General features: G+C 36.8%; 1 protein-coding gene across 3 annotated transcripts in view; it reads left to right on the top strand.

Moving 5' to 3' along the window:
• EFNA5 (ephrin A5) overlaps positions 1 to 19,101 on the top strand; it is a 213,547-nt gene extending 194,446 nt beyond the window's left edge. For 2 of the 3 annotated variants that reach the window (XM_081942266.1, XM_081942267.1), the window contains exons 3-5: positions 14,053 to 14,118; positions 14,528 to 14,608; positions 17,438 to 19,101. In XM_081942266.1, coding sequence (XP_081798392.1) covers positions 14,053 to 14,118; positions 14,528 to 14,608; positions 17,438 to 17,559 — 269 coding nt within the window. In that variant the 3' untranslated portion in view covers positions 17,560 to 19,101. The remainder of the gene's footprint in view (positions 1 to 14,052; positions 14,119 to 14,527; positions 14,609 to 17,437) is intronic. The other variant, XM_081942268.1, reaches the window with a different exon arrangement.
• The last annotated feature ends 205 nt before the right edge of the window (positions 19,102 to 19,306 follow it).

Genomic DNA, 19,306 nt, shown 5'->3' with positions numbered 1-19,306 from the left:
GGCGGGGGGTAGCACCAGGGAAGTCCAGCCAGAGAAGTGAGTGATCCGACCATGACAGGGGAATAGTGTCTAGATCCCCTGTTCCCAGATCACTCGTCCACTGGCCAGAGACAAAAACAAGGTCCAGGGTGTGGCCTCCCTCGTGAGTAGGGCCCTGAATTAACTGGGTCAGGTCCATGGCTGTCATGGAAGCCATGAACTCCCGAACCCCCTCAGACGCTTCTCCCATCGACGGCAGATTAAAATCCCCCATCACTAAAAGTTTGGGGGTCTCAACCGCCACCGATGAGATCAGCTCAAGGAGTTCGGGCAGGGCCGCTGAAGTATAGCGAGGAGCCAGGTATACTATCAGCAGGCCCAACTGCCTCCCTGGGCCCCATCTCACGACGAGGGACTCACACCCGGATGTCTGCGGCACAGTGAACTCTCTCGGCTCTAAGGGTATATACTAACAGATTAGCTTACACCACTTTAGTAGACCTCTTTTTTTTTCTTCTACTCTTAAAGGGAAGAATATGTAGGTGTATTTGATTATATAATAGGAACAGACATGTCTCCTAATTTGTAGGACTCAGGCAAAATTGTCTTTGGATCAGGGATCCTAGCTTACATAGAGCAGTGTGACCATGCTTAAGATAAAACTGGATTTTGGTTCTGCTAGAATATTAATTTAAAAGTGTTAGACAATGCTGTAGGTGGCATGAATATGACAAACACTGATAACATAGTCTACAGATTCACCATATCACTAATACATGTTATGTTAAACACTTTATTAACCCAAACCATATTGAGCAGTACATGTTAATATCTGTGAGTTAATTTGGTGATATCAGGACATTTGAAAGAATATAAGAAGAGTAAAATTTGAAAGATGAGAGGGAGAGAAATGTGGAACTCTGAAATAGTGAAAGTGATGAGACTTTGTAGTGGAAGATTATGTGTAAGAAATGAAATTGCACATTTACTTAGGAATGAAGGACTAAAGTGTGTATCACGGTATGATAAAACCTCATCTAGATTGTTACGGCTCTTTCTGAAAATAAGAATCCTAAGTTTATAATGCCGCAAATAACTATTCCTAACCCTAAACCAGAGATTAGTTATGGTACAAATTGCATAACATTCTTAATTAATGCAATCCAAGTTAGAAGAAGAAAAATCTACATGAATGGATGGGTAGGAACTATGTAACATATAGTATGCAGCATCAAGAATAAATAATATGGGGACTTGTAAAGTTTCTGCATTGAAAAAGACTTATTTTCATGAATACGTGTACATGAATTAAACAGTTATCTATTAATTTGTGCCTATAAAAAAAGAATTACACAAAAAGCATGATTGATCTGAATATTAATGAGGAAAAATTGTGAGATGTGTTAGTGAATGTCAGAAGGATTCAGATGCTAAATATGGGACAGGACATTTTTTAGTAATGTGACTGAATATGGAAAAAAACAAGAAGAGATATGAAAGTAACTAGAAAGTAGAACCAAAAGAGAGAGTATGAATTGTGTTATAAAAAATGTTAGAAGATGGATTAGTCTCACAGTTGAATTAATGGAAGTGGAAATCAAGAAAAAGAACGTACAAGATACTTGGAACAGAGTGAAAAGAATTACATTGCATTGTACAGAAAAAATATATTTCATTATGGAATATGAGATGGTGTTTTGTGGAATGATGAAGTGAATTAATACTGTATAAAAGTAAGCAAACTATTATATAATGTGTTTACAGAAAAACATGACAAAACTGAAAGAGAGCAACTAATTAAAAATATTTTATTTATTTTTACCATTGCAATTGAGCCCAGAGTATTAAAGATTATATATAGAAGTATAGAAAGTGAAGAAAAATTAGTTTGTTAGAAATAAAAAAGTTTTAGAAGTATAGAGAAATGAATTTGATCTAGTGCAGTGATGGCTAACCTTTTTTGGAGGGCGTGCCAAAAGCAGGGGGAGTACAGGGGGTTGGGAATGGGTCAGTCACTCTCTCTTAGCCCAACCCACCTCACAGGCTGTTGTGGGGAAAATAGAAAGTGGAAGGAGTAGTATGTATGTCCTCCACCTTGAGTTATTTAGAAAAATAATAAAGGCAGTATAAAAATAAATAAAAATAGGTGCAAGAAAGCAAAACAAGGAGCTACTGGCAAAGGGAATGGAATTAAAAATAACTGATTAAATGATTTGGGATGAAACTGAAGTAATGAATTCTAAAAAGAGTAGTTTTGAGATTTGTATGGAAATAATATTGATAAGTAGAAGAGTGGAATTGAAAGAAATGTTATAAGTGTTCATGTCTGTGAGAGAAATGCTGTGAAATTATTGAAAAATGATACATTTTAGGTATATGTGATATGGTTGAGGAAATGTTAAAATAAGGGGTGGTTTACTTATAATTGGCTGGGTGGCTAGATGTATCATTTGTCTGTACAAAAAGAATAATAACTAGAAGATGAGAAGTATAGGAGGATAATGATTTTTTTTTCAACTCAGCGAAACATTAAAAGTAAATTATCTAAAGAAGTTCAGGACTGTTTATGGTGGTATCAGCTGGAGGATGAGCTAGGACAGGATAGAATTGCTTATTGGCCAAGTATGATTGGACATACAAGGGATTTGTCTCTGATGAATAAGCTCTTGTAACTGTAAAAAAGGGAAATACAATGCTACTAAATTTGCTAGGAAAGTTGCCCAAAGGTCCGATTGGAAAATGAATTGGATCCACCCATGAACTTTAGAAGAAAAAGAAGGGAAAAAATAGAAAAAATCTTCAGTGCTTTCCTTAGGGACACCGAAGAAACAGTGTTCTTAATGCCCTTCCATCTGGTCATGTGATCCACACTACAATATATACAGCCGACTCTCTACCTGTTGGCAATTTTAAGACATGGACTTCCAGAATTCCCAAGCTAGCATGGTTGGAATTTAAGTCCACCTATCTTAAAGGTTGAGAAACACTGCTAAATACACATATACACACACATATACAACAAGAGAAGAGAACAACAACAAAAAAACCAAATACAGGTAACTTGTTAATTTAAATATAGTTCAAACTTACAATGGCCTTACAACCTGTACTTGCACTTACAACCATCACACCATTCATGCAGGCCATGTGATTGCAATTTAGCCACTTGGCAACCAGCTCACATTTACAACTAGTTGCAGCATCCTGTCCCGTAATCCCGATTTGTGACCTTTTTTGCCTATTTCCAGCAAAAAAAGGGGGAAATGCCAGTTTGGGAAATTGGATTTGCTTAATGATTGCATGATTTGCTTAATGATCAAAGTAAAAATTGTCATAGAATTAGGTCTGATTCGCTTTACAACCATACAGTTTACAACAGAAATTCCAGTCCCAATTGTGCTCATAAGTCAAAGATTCTATATATGCAGTGACGTGCGGTGAGGTTTATGACTGGTGAGGCACTGACACAGTGCTGGGTTTCAAATATTTTTAGACTTGTGGACTTCAACTCCCAGAATTCCACAGCCAGGCATGCTCAGTTCCAATTTAAAGCGACAGCATTTGTTTTTCTCCTTTGCTCCTTCTTTCTTTTTCTTTTTCTTCTCCTTCCCCTCCTTCCTCCCTCTCTCCCTTCCTCCCCCTCTCTCAAACACACACACACACACACACACAGAAGTTGGATTGGACTATCTCTCCTACCCCTTCCCTCTCTCACTCACTCTCAAACAACCCCCCCCCCCCCACACACACAAAAGTTGGATTGGATATCTTTTCCAGTGGCCTGAAAGCAGCTCCTCTGCCATCCCCCCCCCATTCCCCTGCTGCCTTTCCCAAACACCTCCACCATTGCAAATGCAGCCTGCTGTCTGGGTGGGAAATGCCTGGAACACAATAAAGCCCACCCACCACCTCCTGCTGGCAGGCTGGGGTAAGAGGAGAGGCAGAGAAGCCGGAGGGGAGCTGAGCCGAGCCTTCCAAAAGAAAGAGGCTGGGGGGAAGTGTGTGTACTACAGCATGGCTCTTTGCCTGGCTTCCTGCCTCCTCCTGTGGTCTCCTCAGTGCTCGCTTGTGCTCTCCCTCCCCAAGTGTAGTTTGATTGCAGGTGGAGCCATGTTGCCTTTTCAAACTTGTAATCAGTGAAGCTGGGCTAGATTTTTATATAGTTTTATCCAGCTGTGTGTGAGAGAGAGAGAGAAATGAATGGGGGCCTGGGGAGGAAGTCACTACACTTGGGGAGGGAGAGCACCAGTGAGGTTAAGCAGAGTCATCCACGGTGAGGCAGCAAGTAGCTCAGCTTTTTCCTTTTACTTTTTTTTTTTCATGATGAGAGTGGTGAGGCTGTGCCTCACTTGCCTCACCTGACTGCACGTCACTGTATATATGCATCAATCCTGACTAGACTATATTATAAGCCCATTCTTATTACCGTCTCACTGTACACACAGGTAACATTTATACAAAAACATGGCACAAAGAGTGCACACAGATACACAGAGATGCAACACATTACTTCTTTGTAGTTGAGATTCTATCAGCATCTCCCATGGCTAATGCTGGGTAAAAGCATCGGAAAGAATCCCAGAAGTCATGATTTCCTTACCTTTATTTTTAAAGTATATGCAATGCGCACTAAATGTGCCTGCTCTGTCTTTCATATTCAATGAGGAATTTCCTCCTTTTGTATCATATGTGCATGTTCTTCCTGGTGGAGTTTAAGATGAATATTTGTGTGAAAGAACTAGGAGTTTGTTTTGCATTTACCCTGTTTCAAAATGTCCCCATCCTTTGCTTGTTTTCTTGTTTATTTTGGTGGCAGGAAGGAAATTGTGTATCCTACACTATATCTCTAACCCAGCGATGGCGAACCTTTTTTGGCTAGCGTGCAATAAGTGGGGGGAGCGCAGGGGGGTCATTTGCAGGCGTGCCACACCCATAATGCAATGCGCGACTCCTTCAGTGCGTATGCGCGCACTACAGGCGACCCCCCATTTTTGCATGCTTTTTTTTGCCCTCCGCAGGCTCCAGGGGCTTTATAGGAGCAAGGAGAGGGTGAAATCAGCCTTACCCGCCCCCCCGGAAGCCCTCAGGAGGCTTCAGGGACCTTCAAGAGGCTTCCCTGAAGCCTCCAAAGCAGTCAAAATGACCCTCCGAGCAAACAGGAAGTCACTTCCGGTTTGCTCGAAGGGTCGTTTTAAGCGCTCCGAAGGTTTCAGGAATCTGAAACCTGAGGAGCAGTCAAAACGACCCTCTGAGCAAACAGGAAGTCCGTTCCCGAACTTCCGGTTTGCCCATAGGGCTGGTTTTTTGCGCACTGGAGGCTTCAGGGAAGCTCATGAAGCCTCTGGAAGGCCTCCAGGGGGCCGGGGGAGGCTCTTTTCGCCCTCCCCAGGCTCCCTCTAAAGCCTCTGGAGCTTGGGGAGGGCGAAAAATGGCTTTAAAAAGGGTGAAATCAGCTGGCTAGCGCGCGCATGCGCGCTGGCCAGCTGTCAGAACAACACCTTGTGTGCCCTGACAAATGGCTTCGCATGCCACCTGTGGCACGCGTGCCATAGGTTCGCCATCACTGCTCTAACCATTAACAGAAAGAATATTTTAAAAAGGACTTTTGATGTCCAAAAAAAGTTCAAGAAAATCTTTGTTTTGTTTTTACCAGTAGAAGAAATTTTTTGGTCCTGTGGTATCTTCAAACTGCTTGAAAATCTAAATACGATTTAAATGTGGGTCTTTTTATCAAAGATATAAGCTGAACCCTAAGGATACTTTGATTTCAAATAAAATTCAGCATCCTATATTTTAATATTCATTAGCATAGTCATACCTGAAATTATTATCCCCAACCCAATTAATCAAATAAACTTTGTATTCCCTATTAATTGACCCTGACAGTTCTGTATGAAAATTACTTAAATCTGTCTAATACCAAGATTTGAAGTAATACAAAAAGTCATTAGTTCAGAATGTTATGCTATATAAGTTTTATTAAAAATAAAAAGTTATAACAGTTGTTCAAATTCTGCAGCACCCTCGATTTCCTTGAGGTTCAAAGTTTCTTATTTCTTTGACTGATTTGTGAATATTCCCTGTTAACACCTTGGCTGAGTATCCAAATTATGCATCTCTGAATTCTCCAAGTAATTCTCAAGTTTCACTAAGATGAATACTAAATTTTCACATTTGTGTAGTTCTTTTCTGAATGCTACTCAATTACACCTTCTCAAGTCTAAAAGAAAAAGTTGCTTAATTTTTTCTTCTTTTAGGACTGAATCTTAATGCCTAAGAATTATTGGCCTATTGCTTTGGACAAAAAATAAGATATAAGTTTCTGTATCCTGTCAGCTTTCCAATTTCTACTGTGATTTTTCCTTTCACTCCAGAAACAAGAGCCATCAAAGGGGTATCTCTCTGACGATATAATTACTCATCAAACTATTATTTCTAATCTAAACCTTAGATTACCATTTTTAAATACTTTTCAATAAAATCCATTTTTTAAAAATCTTAGTTCTTATCTCCCACACACATTCTGTTGATTCTAGTAAACAGTCTGAATATTTGTGTTCTCTGTGGTATTTTAAAATCCTATTTGGCTAGAAAGATAGCATCCTGTTTTTAGCAAAATAGAGTCAGAGGTCTCAATGCAGACTTGAACAAAGTTGTCCATTTCCACTCATATTCAAAGTGGACTGTGTATAGAGACATGTGTTACACATTACTGGAATAACCATGGCAATACAAAACACTCTCCCTATTTAACTTATATGCAGAGCACATCATGAGAAAGATGGGGCTAGATGAATTCAAAATTGGAATTAAGATTGCCGGGTGAAATATCAACAACCTCAGATATGCAGATTATACCATTCTAATGGCAGAAAGTGAAAAGAAACTAAAGAGCCTCTTGATGCAGGTGAAGACGGAGTGCAAAAGTTGGCTTGAAACTCAATATTAAGAATACTAAGAGCATGGCATCCAGCCCTTTCAATTCCTGCAAATAGATGGAGAAGAAATGGAGGTAGTCACAGATTTTATTTTCCTGGGCTCCAAGATCACCACATATGGGGACCTCAGCCAAGAAATTAAAAGACGCTTGCTCCTGGGCAGCAAAGCTATGGCAAATCTAGACAGCATACTAAAAAGCAGAGACATCATCCTGCCAACAAAAGTGTGTATAGTCAGGCTATGGTTTTTCCAGTTGCAATGTATGGCTGTGAAAGTTGGACCATAAGAAAGGCGGGGTGCCAAAGAATTGAGGTCTTTGAACTATGGTGCTGGAGAAGATTCCTGTGAGTCACTTGGACTGCAAGGCGATCAAACCAGTCAGTCCTAGAGGAGATCAAGCCTGAATGCCAGATCCTGAAGATGAAACTTAAATACTTTGGCCACCTAATGAGAAGGTAGGACTCACTGGAGAAAAGCCTAATGCTAGGAACGTTTGAGGGCAAAAGAAGAAAGGGACGACAGAGAATGAGGTGGCTGGATGGAGTCACCAAAGCAATAGATGTGAGCTTAAATGGACTCCAGAGGATGGTAGAGGGCAGGAAGGCCTGGAGGAATGTTTTCCATGGGGTCGCGATGGGTCGGACATGACTTCGCAACTAAGAACAACAAACTATTTATTGGGATGAATCCTACCCTTAAAGCATTGAGACAGCCATGCGCTTCAGAAGAGTCAGCCACCTTCATGAACAGACAGCCACAATCCACTGAGATTCCCAGTGGAAGGAAACAGTTGTATCTGCAAGTATGGAAACCAGTTGTGAAAGTCATCAAAGCATCAGGCCCTCTAAACCACCTAAGTGTCTTTGAGGAGGAATACTTCATTCGAACCATGATGCTTTGTGGAGTGCTCATTTACACAGTTCTAAATTAACAATATGTAATATTCTTTCAACTATACAAAAATTAATTCAACATAGATTTTAGATATATTGGGAGATGGCGAATTGTGTCTACTGGACTTACTTTCCTGTGTATTCAGTGCAACATTTGCATGGAAAAAGTTATTCATACTTGGGCTGGAATGTAGAATGAATCTACCTCTGGGAGGCAGATAGTCCTTACCCTCTTGCATCAGCCTGAGGCAGAGTAAAAAAGAGTCTGTAGGGCCTAAGCAATCCTATTTATTTTTGTAAGATGTAGGGTCCTTGTCACTTTACATTTCAGTTTCCCTCCTGATAACATAGGACAATTTGAAATATGCCACACATGGTATTTTTGAATTTTATGGCAAGTATTTAAAATATCATTTCACTTCCTTGAAAGCACTATAGAATCTGTTAAATTAGAAATATGATGAATAAATAAAATAAAATGTCCAATAAAAGTTAGACTTTGGGTCTACTAATTAAAAATTTTAAATATATAGACAAGGTTTTGTAGCAAAGCCCATGACATGTTCCCAGCAATAATACAATTGCACCTTCTGTTGCTGGTATAGTTGTGTTCCTTGCTTCAAGATGTTAAAATCCCCCTGCTTTATTGGGAACTTAACCTATTTGAAAATTAAATGGAGAGAGTGAGATCAAATGTTGCCAGCAAGCTGAGTAATTTGCTACAGTTGTTTAGCAAAGGAATTTATCATAGAATTTGTAGGGATAAACCACATACCAAAAATAAGCACATATTAAACATGCAAGACTAAGTTTCTTATGAGCAATTAGATTTAAATGCAATTGACACTGCATTGAAAATGGAGCTACAGATTTCTGAAGGATGGTATTACTTTGTATGTAAAATACCTGGTTTAAGTTACGGGTTTTATAATATATGAGTATATAATTTAAAAATACGTTTTGTCAGCAAATTTTTTATTTGTTTTTCGGCATATCATATGCATGAAAACTTTCTCTCAGTTCATTAAACTTCAGCAGTCTCTCAGAAGCATTTATGTCAATGGTAAGTTCTTTCAATTTCCATTGTGAGAAGAATATTAATGTTTAAACTGCATTTATCTGTCTAAGCTACATATGTTTGTGTTGTGGAGTAAGTCCTATAGGAGAAAGGCTCAACTCTGCTAATAGGCTAACTTTTCTTCTCTCTCTTTTTTCTTTGACTCCTATAAATTGAGAAATATTGCCTTTGGCAAACATAATGGGAAACTGCATTTTTAATGCTTCCACACAAGCTCATTTCTTTACTAAGCATTGAAGCAGATGGCTGTTCTTAAAAATGAAACTTCCCAAATCTCTACAGCTGACACACAATATTAGAATTTTGGTGCTTCTGGCAATTAGAATTTAGATCTGAGAGTTATATAAGGTTATGTGGATCTTGGATTTGACTAATAAATATGGCATTGTGCTGAAAATGGTTGAAGGCAATTCTCTGCTGTTCATATTTTTTTCACACACTTCAAAAGGTTTGTCCATATACTTTGTTAAAAACACTATCTGTACTTGAAATTTCAAATCTATCTATAGGGCTGCTTGACCACAGTTAATCCTTGGGTTATGATGGTGATTGGGACAGGAATTTTCTTTACTAAGCAATAAAGCATGATGTTTGACGAGAGCAATCTCAGCAGCCTAGCTGCTGCCATAACCCCAGGATTGATGATGGTGGCTGCACTGTTAGATTACCTGAAAGACCACATTGAGAAGGAATCATCCTGGAGAAAATGTGGTCACTAAGAATCCACACTGATTAGTTGGTACATAATCAGTCAATGAATATATTAAGAGTGTAATAGTAAAATATAAGATTGGAAGAGATGAAATAAGACAATCATTTCTAATTTGGTGCTCAAGTTAATTTGTAAGGATGTTCAGTTGGGAATCTGAGCTTGGTTGTTTTCTTGCAGACATTTCATTACCCAAACTAGATAACATAATCAACTATCACGTATTATGTTACTTACTTTGGGTCATGAGACATCTGCAAGAAAGCAACCGAGTTTAGAGAGGACCAAGGACCCCTCATTTCAGCCCTGAGCTACAAATATTCTCCTTTATTATTTGGGAATTTATCAACCAGCTGGAATATAAGCACCATTTTAGGGTTGTTACATTAAGATTCTAGTTTTTTAATGGTAAGTAGTATTTAGTCACAAGTATTTGGGGTGACTATATATAATAATCACCACAGTTTTAAAAACTTTTGTGTGGTCATAAAAGTTAGAATTGTATTTGGAGCTTTTCATTGTAAGAGAAATAATTTGTAGTCTGAAAGCAAGTTTATGGAAATTCTTGCCTTGCTGTTTTGTCAAAGAAAAAAAAAACCAACAGTATAATGGATTATCATATACTGCTTTGCAAAGGCACAGCTTCCAATGCATAAATATAACAATTGACATCCTGCCTTTGAATATGTTTTTATGCTTTTCTGTGTCATTTGTAAAGGCAATTAAAAGTCAGGATAGCATAGAAATAATTGCACGTTTTGGTCATTTAAGGTAATGAGGAAGTTTTTCTGTACCTGTATCCCTGTTGTTAGGTAGAGAACACGATATTTCTATTTTATTAAGCCACCTAATCTGTCTTGAATAAGATTTGTATATTCATCAGAGGCCTCTGGAAGGGGGCCAGTTTCCTGCATTCCTCCACAGAGTGCAATACTTTGTCCTGTAACACATTCTTTACAATAAATGTCAGTAAAGGCTTCCCCCATATTTGATTTATTGAGAGCACACAGGGAAGCCAGCTGTTAGCGCTTCTTAAGTATTTGTCTTTGAATATGACTTAAAGCTGAGAAACATCATTATGCAATTTTGTTTACGATTTAAAGAAGCAGACTTCTTATGCCTCTTAATCTTTTTTTGTCTTGGATTTTTTTCTCTCTTAACCCAATATTTTGATATTTGAAAGCAAATATGTCGTTAAATCAATGCTCAAAAGAATTCCCGATTCTGTCTAAATCTATAAGCTTTCCAAATTAGCATCATTTTGGGAAAAATCTGAAATGCAGCATTACATCGTGAACAATTGTTTTATAAAGCAGCATATCATTTTTAAGCAAGTTACCCCTTAAATCCCTGTAAGTCCTACCTACCTTGAAATTTAATATGTGGAGTATTGACTGGCTGTACACACAAACCACTGATTATCAATCTTAAATTCATGTATGACACTAATAAGAACTTTCAGAATTATTTATCAACATATTTGCTCAATCTTCATGGGGCTGTGTCTCTAATTTTCACCAAGTCAAGTGAATCATGTATATTGTTCCCCTCTTTGTGGCATAATCATAACATTTATTATTTTCGGAGCATTCTCTATGGCCTTCTTGAATTTATATCACAATCTGCCACCATTGATCTTAATTAGCATTGTGTTATCTCTATATTCCAGATACACTCTTAAATCTCCAGTCTTTGGTAGCCTATTATCTGGATGACATTGATTCATAATTCATTTTGCTATGCTGCATAGTAGGGTCAATGAAATAAATAAAACTATAAATATTAGCAAACCATTAATAACATATCACATACTTTAATTTATGAGCAAACAAAATCAGTTATTAACATATTGTTTGTAGTATTCAAAAAAAAAAATTTAAATCAATGATAATTGCACATCAGGTTAAATAAAGGCCTCCAAGTTAAATAATTATGAATGATACCTGATAAAAAGTTCAAACTTCTCAACTATTATAGCAATGTTTCTTCACCAGGACATTTAATGGCAAAATCCCTCCACTACCTATGGACTATATGGTAACTGAATCATATTTTCTCTACTCTAAAGGAAGGAATTCCCCATTTCGTAATAAAGGGTTGAAGAATGTGTCTGCTGATTGAAAAGTCCTGTTCAACTTCAATATTGTCAAGAATAATTTATTTGTTATGGTTTTCCTCCATGTGCATGTATATAATACATACACATTTTACATTCTTATGATTGATTATGTGCCGTCAACTCAGTACTGAGTCTTAGCAATCACATAGATAGATACATTGGCCCAAACCATTAAATGCTTTTGCTGAAAAAATAGAAGGAAAGTTAATTTTGTTTATGTGGATAAATCACAATCTCTTGGAATGTCCAAATCAGACAGACAGCTTACTTAGAATCTTCATTCCAGACTAGCTAAAGTGTACATAGATCTTCAATCCAGGGAGTTTATAAAAGAAGATTTAGCAAACATACTACATTTAATTTTAGGTAGTATAGATTTATAATTTCTGTTATTTCTCACTTAAAGTAGATAAATAATATAAACTCAGCCTTATACAAGAGTATAATCTATGACTTGGTTCTTAGAATCAGCACCTAGAGATAGTTCTCAGCTTACTACCACAATAGAGCCCAAAATTTAGGTTGCTGAAATATTTGTTAAGTGAGTTTTACCCCATTTTATGACCCCCCTTGCCTCAGTTGTTAAGTGAATCACTGCAGTTGTTAAGTTACTAACACAGTTGTTAAGTCAATCTGGTTTCCCCATTGTCTCTGCTTCTTGGAAGGTTACAAAAGGTGATCATATAAACCAGGGGATCCTACAACCAACATAAATATGAGTCAATTGTCAAGCATTTTAATTATGTGACCATGGGGATGCTGCAACAATCTTAAGTGTGAAAAATGCTCAAAGTCAGGTTTTTCAATGCTGTTGTGACTTTGAACCAGAAGTAGGTTGCTCCTGGTTTGGCCGAAATGGTAGTGAAATTCAGTCCTGGGTCGCAGAACTGGCAGCGACCGAGGTCTGCCACGCCCCCAAACCAGTTCCATTACCGCCGCTGGGCTGCCACCATTTTGGTTTTTAGTGACTCAACATGCACAGTTCACTGTAAATTGTTCTGCACATGCACGAAGAACAATTTACATAGAACAGCACGTGCTTTGCGTGCAGGTTGCAAACCGATAGTAAAACTGGCAGCAACTCACCCCTGCTTCGAATGGTTACTAAATGAACTGTTGTGAGTCAAGGACTACCTGTATTCGGTTTTCAATGCTGTATTGATACATTAGCGGCCAAAGTGGACAAGATTAGAGCTGAAAGCAGTAGGGTGCAAGAGAAACACCTATTTGAAGCATTAAAACAGCCATGTCCTTTGGAAGGTTCATATGGCTGTTTTAAACCTCGTGATTTTTATGAATATATCCATGCTTAGATAATTGTTTTGTCTGATCCAATAGTGAAGAAAAACAGTTGTGCATGGAGACGGCAAAATAATAATAATCAAAGATAGCCTTTGAAGCAGCCATACAAGCCTTCCAAAGGATGTTGCTTCGAGCAGGTGTAGGTTGTTCATCATAGCCCAATTTTCAAAACAAATCTTTCAAATATTTTTCATAGCTGCAGAAAATTTGAAACATTTGTAAACACACACACACATCTTTCTCACATGCATGCAAGTCACCTAAAGTCCTATTAGGCTAATTTCTTTTAAATGTTGCAATGGAAGCTCCTAATGAAACCTTTATTTAGTTTCTGAAACAAAATGCAACATATCAAACAGATACATATGCATCATGCATGTATTTTTATTCAAGCTATGTAGAGAGACCTATTCTGCTTTTCCACTGTTGTATTCAAATTGCCGTTTTCTCTAGACACATTCACGATGTGACTTCTTCGATGAGGAATATTGTGCCACGTAGAGTCCGTTCCATTTGTGTAAAGCAGATGTGAGGAATCTATTTCTATCCAAGTTTTGTGTTTGAACTGAAGCAAGAATAAATCCAATCAAATATTCTCAGGACTATCAGCCAACATAACCAAAAGTAAAGGATCATTAGAGCTACAGTTCAATAACCTAAGAGAGACCATATCACTATCATCTTCTGGCTAAAGTGGAAAATTTGTGAATTTTGGGCTGCAGAGCAAAGACCACCAACTTAGCCTTATTTGTTACTTATATATATTGATGTTAAGAGATACATAATTCAGCTTATCAGTGCTGTTTTCACTCCCACGTTTTGGGAGGAAAGCAAAACAAATGAATAACATAAAGTAAAAATATATAAAAATACAGAACATTGGATATTTAGAAATTTTGTTTGTTTTTTGAATGTCCGCAATAATCTGTAGATTGTGCTGTGATTACATACTGAAAGAAAAGAAGAATGTTGGATATTGTCCCTTAAGATGAAGAATAAAACTTTGCTCTGTAATCTCCTATTTCTTTTTCAGCATCTGCAATCCCTGATAATGGAAGAAGAGCCTGTTTAAAGCTGAAAGTCTTTGTACGGCCTGCAAGTAAGTGCTTTATGCCTTGCTTTAGAGGGTGGCTTTATAGTGCATGCTTCGGTTTAGTAAACCGCAGTATAAACTTCTTTTAACTTTTAAAATCCTATGTGGTGTCTCTTCTTTTCAGCATCACTTTTTTTTTGTTTTTGCCATATCTTTTAATCATTTTTCACAAAGCAGTTTTCTTATCCGTTTTTCATATGCATCAGTTGCTAACTTGTTGTTTCTTAAATTGTGGTACAAAAAGAAAACTACTGTGGTGTTTCGAAGCAGGCCACAGTGAAGTTATAAATATATGCCTATAATAGAAATAGAAATCAGACATGAAGCAAAAAAAAGCAGCAAAAAAAAAAGGAAAATGGGGATTTTAAGGGTGTCTCACTAACTTATTTGGCTGTTATCTCTATTTTTGTTATAGACAACTGTATGAAAACTATAGGTGTTCATGATCGTGTTTTCGATGTTAACGACAAAGTAGAAAATTCATTAGAACCAGCAGGTTAGTATGCTTAGAGACTCTCTTTTAACAAATGCCTCTGTCTTTCTGGAGCTTTTGCGTCTCTTTCTTTCTCTTTGCATGGTTTGCACAGTAAAATTATCCTGCTTTTACTCATTTCTTGCAGCGCTAATATTGCTTATGGTATATCTAATTTGCTAATGCTAGAATTTTCTTTTAAGATGTTGAGAAAAAGTATGCTTTTTCCATGACAATCTGCTTATTCAAACATGGCACCTCATTTAAAAACATAGTTGTCCTAATCTCATTCCCACCCCATTTTTTGGTGTTTTCATTCAAGAGATGAATATTTAAGGAAAAAAATGGTATGTATATCTAAAGACACACACATATATATATTGTCCATAAGAATTTAAATGTAATTTATCTAGTTGCTACCCTGCCCCAATATATAGATGAATTTGGACAGAATTTTACAATGTCTCAGAGAAAAATATATGCACTGTATTTTGCAGTAAAATCCAGTAAGTAATAAGATTTTATGTTACTCATGATTATTTACTGCATTTTACTGCAAAATACATGTGCATTTATTTGATTTCATATTTAAAAGACAAACAACTGGACAACAAGAATATGACAATATTCTTGGCACATTTATGTTAATCGTGTACTGTAGATACAATACTTATTATTATTATTCAATTGTATCACAGCGGCCAGTTGTTTTGCCGGATTTGGCATTGATTACTAGTCGGGCCTCACCCAGGGGCCTAGGACGTCATAACGTATTTTCGTAATATATGTGCAGATCCAAGCAGTGCAGCTTTTTGCATTTGACTAATGGTGATTTTGTCAAGTTTTAACTGTTTTAAATTATTATTATTATTATTATTATTATTATTATTATTATTATTATTATTATTATTATTATTATTATTATTATTATTAGCAGGTGAAGCTGATCGCAATGAAGATTTAGTTGTGTGCCTGCTGGTTCTGTTTTAAAAATAAAAATATTGCAAGAATATTAAATACTAAATTGTATGCATATTTCTCTGGACATTGCACTGCTTTAGACATTCTCTTTACATCAAAGTCATGGTCCCCATTTCTCCCCATTCTTCCCACTGGGGGGAAAACGCAAGATATATTCAATGTCTTGATTTCTGAGTGTCCTGTTCTAGAGCTACCTGAGGCCTACAGAGGAAGTCAAACAAGGTTAAGGCAGAGGTTCTCAGATGAAGGAAGCTGAAGGGACAGCAGGGCAAACAAAAGTCCCTCTGATGAAGAGAGAAGCTGACAAGGAGTGAATCCAAGGCAGAGACCCTCTGGCAAAGAGAAAAGTCAGAAACTCAGAACCTAAGATAACTCCCAAAAGGAATAGGAGGAAGTTTTCAAAGGAATATTCTAAAGCTTGTTACAGTACTGTCAGCTCTATCCCCACTCTACTAATTCATACTACATCCCTATCCTCTGAATTTAGCAGAATCAAACTTCTGCAGAAATGTGGATATAGAAATTATTGAGTACAACAAGTTTATGTCCTTTGGTTGCTGGGGTTCTTAATACAAAATAGATTGTGCTTCTCCTAATGAAACAGCCAGAGCCTTAACCTTCATTTTACATATTGAAAGATGTACATTCAGGGAATTGTGATGTTCATATTCCTAAAAAGAGACATTCCTAGTGCCTGAACTGAATGTTTCCAACGTCAAGTTAAATGTTTTTCTTTCTTAATAATGTATTATAAGCTGTATATGTTTTTAAGGTTAGATACAGTTTTATGTTATGATTTTGATATATAAACAGCTATGAAACTTTTAGAAATAATTACCGGTATTAGGACAATTTAGATGCATTTGCTCATAAACATAGAAATTAATTTGATTTAGGATAGGGAACACAGCATCTTTACAATAAGTTCACTGTCTCTGAATCATTTTAAACCTTAATCAAAGCCTCTCATAGTTAACATTTTAATTTATCTAGGTAAGCATTTTCCTATTTTAAAACTTGGTTGATTTATATTGAAAAAGACAATTTGGGGTTTTTGGTCTTACTTCTAAGCATTCTTATTTTTTCCAAGAGAGAGATGGAAAGACACTGTACCATTATTTCTTAGAAATGTCAAAAAACCAGAATAAGACATTCTACATAATTCCTACTTGTGGCCATCTCTGAACATCTTTATGATGTGATTTTTGCTGCTTTCTCAAATGGTGGGTCATCTGTTTAAATATGGTATAATTTCAGAGTTTTTGTTGTTATCTACTGATAGTCAGCTACAGCAGCTTTTCCTCTTTGTGCTTAATTGCTTTCACTTTCCCACTTTTCTAGCAAAAACATAATATTTTAAGAAAACAATATGCATTGATATAATTGTTTTCTTCAACAAGATCTCTGGTCAAGTCAGTCTTTCTACAACCCTCTCTTCTTTGTTGACATTTTTAAATAGCCAGATTTTACTGGCAGAAACTTTGGAATTCTTTTGGAACTGGTAAATCATCAGTTGGACATTTGTTGATTTTCTGTACTTTACTTTACTTTACTTTTATTCATATTTATAGACCGCCCCCTCTCCCAAAAGGGACTCGGGGCGGTGTACAGTCAATGGAATACATAAAAAGAATACATAAATAAACTAAATAGACTAATTTGTCATGTACACTAAACTACATGACAAATAAAAATCTAAAGCTAATTGAGTTTTCATTTCAGCCAGTGTTCCATCTGGTTTCATTAAGCTTTTTTTTAAAGTGGAACACATGGTATTTAACCAAGGAACTATTAAAAAGTTTTAAAATAACGTACGTTGTCTTTATCTTTGGAATGGAAAAAAATACAAATGTGTGCTTTCTGTTTGAACAGATGATACGGTACATGAATCGGCTGAGCCATCCCGTGGTGAGAATGCAGCTCAGACCTTAAGGATATCCAGTCAGCCTTTCACAACTCTACTGTTCCTTCTAGCAATGCTTTTGACGTTATAGCATATATTCCAGCAAGCTGCCACAGTCAACTTCAGGATCTTGGAACATCAAAGATCCACTTAACTGCTCATCCCAGCAACGGGACTTTGTATTGGTTTGAAGATGTTGGTTTGTTCTCCTTCCCCTGTCTTCTCCCTTTCTCTCCTCTGCAACCTGAACTTTGAGCAAAAATTGAAGAGGAATAACTAGACCTCTTCCTACTCCCAAGCTTTTCCCTGGCTTTCCTTGATCCCTTCTAAAATAAATGGACTCCAAATGAAAACGCCAAATTTCAATATTGACACTAGTGATTCTTACTTTCCTCTGCAGCCTCTCTTTAAGATACTGCCTAGTTAATTCACTGGGTCATCCATATATGGAGAAGGAAGAATAATAGGAGATGCAGTTAGTTGAAGGATAAGGAAGTTATTTGAAAAAAAAACCAAGAGAAGTTTTTTACTCTTTTCAATAAAATATTTATTTCTCCTTGTTCAGCACTGTAAGACGATCATGCAATGCACTGTGTCACCATGTCAGGACTGGAGGGAAGATATTAAGAATAGATATATCTCAGTGAACAGGCTCCTCAAAGAAAAGAGATATTATTTGTATGCAACTGCCTTGAAAGGTCCTTGACTGTAGAAGTTATGCTCCATAACAGAAACTCTGTCATAGGGGATAAAAAAGTGACTACTGACATGCAAGGTCAGGTTTAGGAAACTGTGTTGGAGTGATAGTGCCTCTGTTATCGCTCTAGGTGGATAGTGCACACCAGATTACTTTTCTTTTGACTTAGATATCATGGTGCTACAACAATTTTTGTTCAAATGCAAAAAGGCATTTCTGCACTTCTAAAATATCTTTTCCGTGTGAATAAAGTGACCTTTCCCAAGGCTGGCTTAGTAGCCAGTAGCCTTGTCTTCAGCTCTGGATGATGATACATACCATGTTGATAACATCTCAGGGTGGAGTAAACCTGGTGAGTGATATAGAATCCCCAGTATCATGGATAATTCTGCCTCCTTGAAAGTTTGGCAACTCTTGGAGTAAAATGCTGCCAGAAAGGAACCAGGACTTTTGTCATAGAGGGTGGAGGGGAGTTCTGCATGGGAAGAACAGAGAACAGGAAGATTGTTTTGAACTGTAGGGTGAAAGTTGAGGCATTGATCTCATCTCTCTTCTTTTCCAACACAGTTGAAAATTAGTGTAAATGTCTTCATTGGCAGGAGATAAACTAGACAGACTCCCAAAGACTTTTAACTATTTTGTTGCTTTTAAAAATCCACTAGAGTAGAAAATGCATTATCTAGATATACCTTATGCTGAAAATAATTATATATGCTTGTCCTATTTAAAGATGATAAAATGTGGTAATTTGTGACAAGATTATGGGGTGCTGATTGGTTGAAATCGGTGATGAATCCTTAGGCAGCTGTGATATAGCCTCATAAAACATTTACCAGGAAATGCCTTCTTTATAGTATTCCATTAACTTAGGCAGACCAAATTTAGATTTACTAAATAAGAGAGATCACGAAAGCTACTTAGCAAACTTAGTTTTCTCTCAAAATTAGTGGGAAAAAAACTTTTTAAAAAATGAGGTTAGGCTTCACTGAATTTTCACAAGATAGCAAAGGAAGAGTTTAATACTAAATCATAATGCAAATGGACAACATTTTGAAAATGTCTCTTCGTATTATGAAAAGAAAGCAATTTTTTTCCTTTTAAAAAAGTTGCAGTATTTCAGGATTCAAAAATAGCATAAATA

The sequence above is a fragment of the Natrix helvetica genome, assembly GCF_964273705.1.
Source record: "Natrix helvetica genome assembly, chromosome: 2".
Taxonomy (NCBI): Eukaryota; Metazoa; Chordata; class Lepidosauria; order Squamata; family Natricidae; genus Natrix; species Natrix helvetica.
Note: the sequence above shows the minus strand (reverse complement) of the source record. Positions and strands in the feature narration are given on the sequence as shown.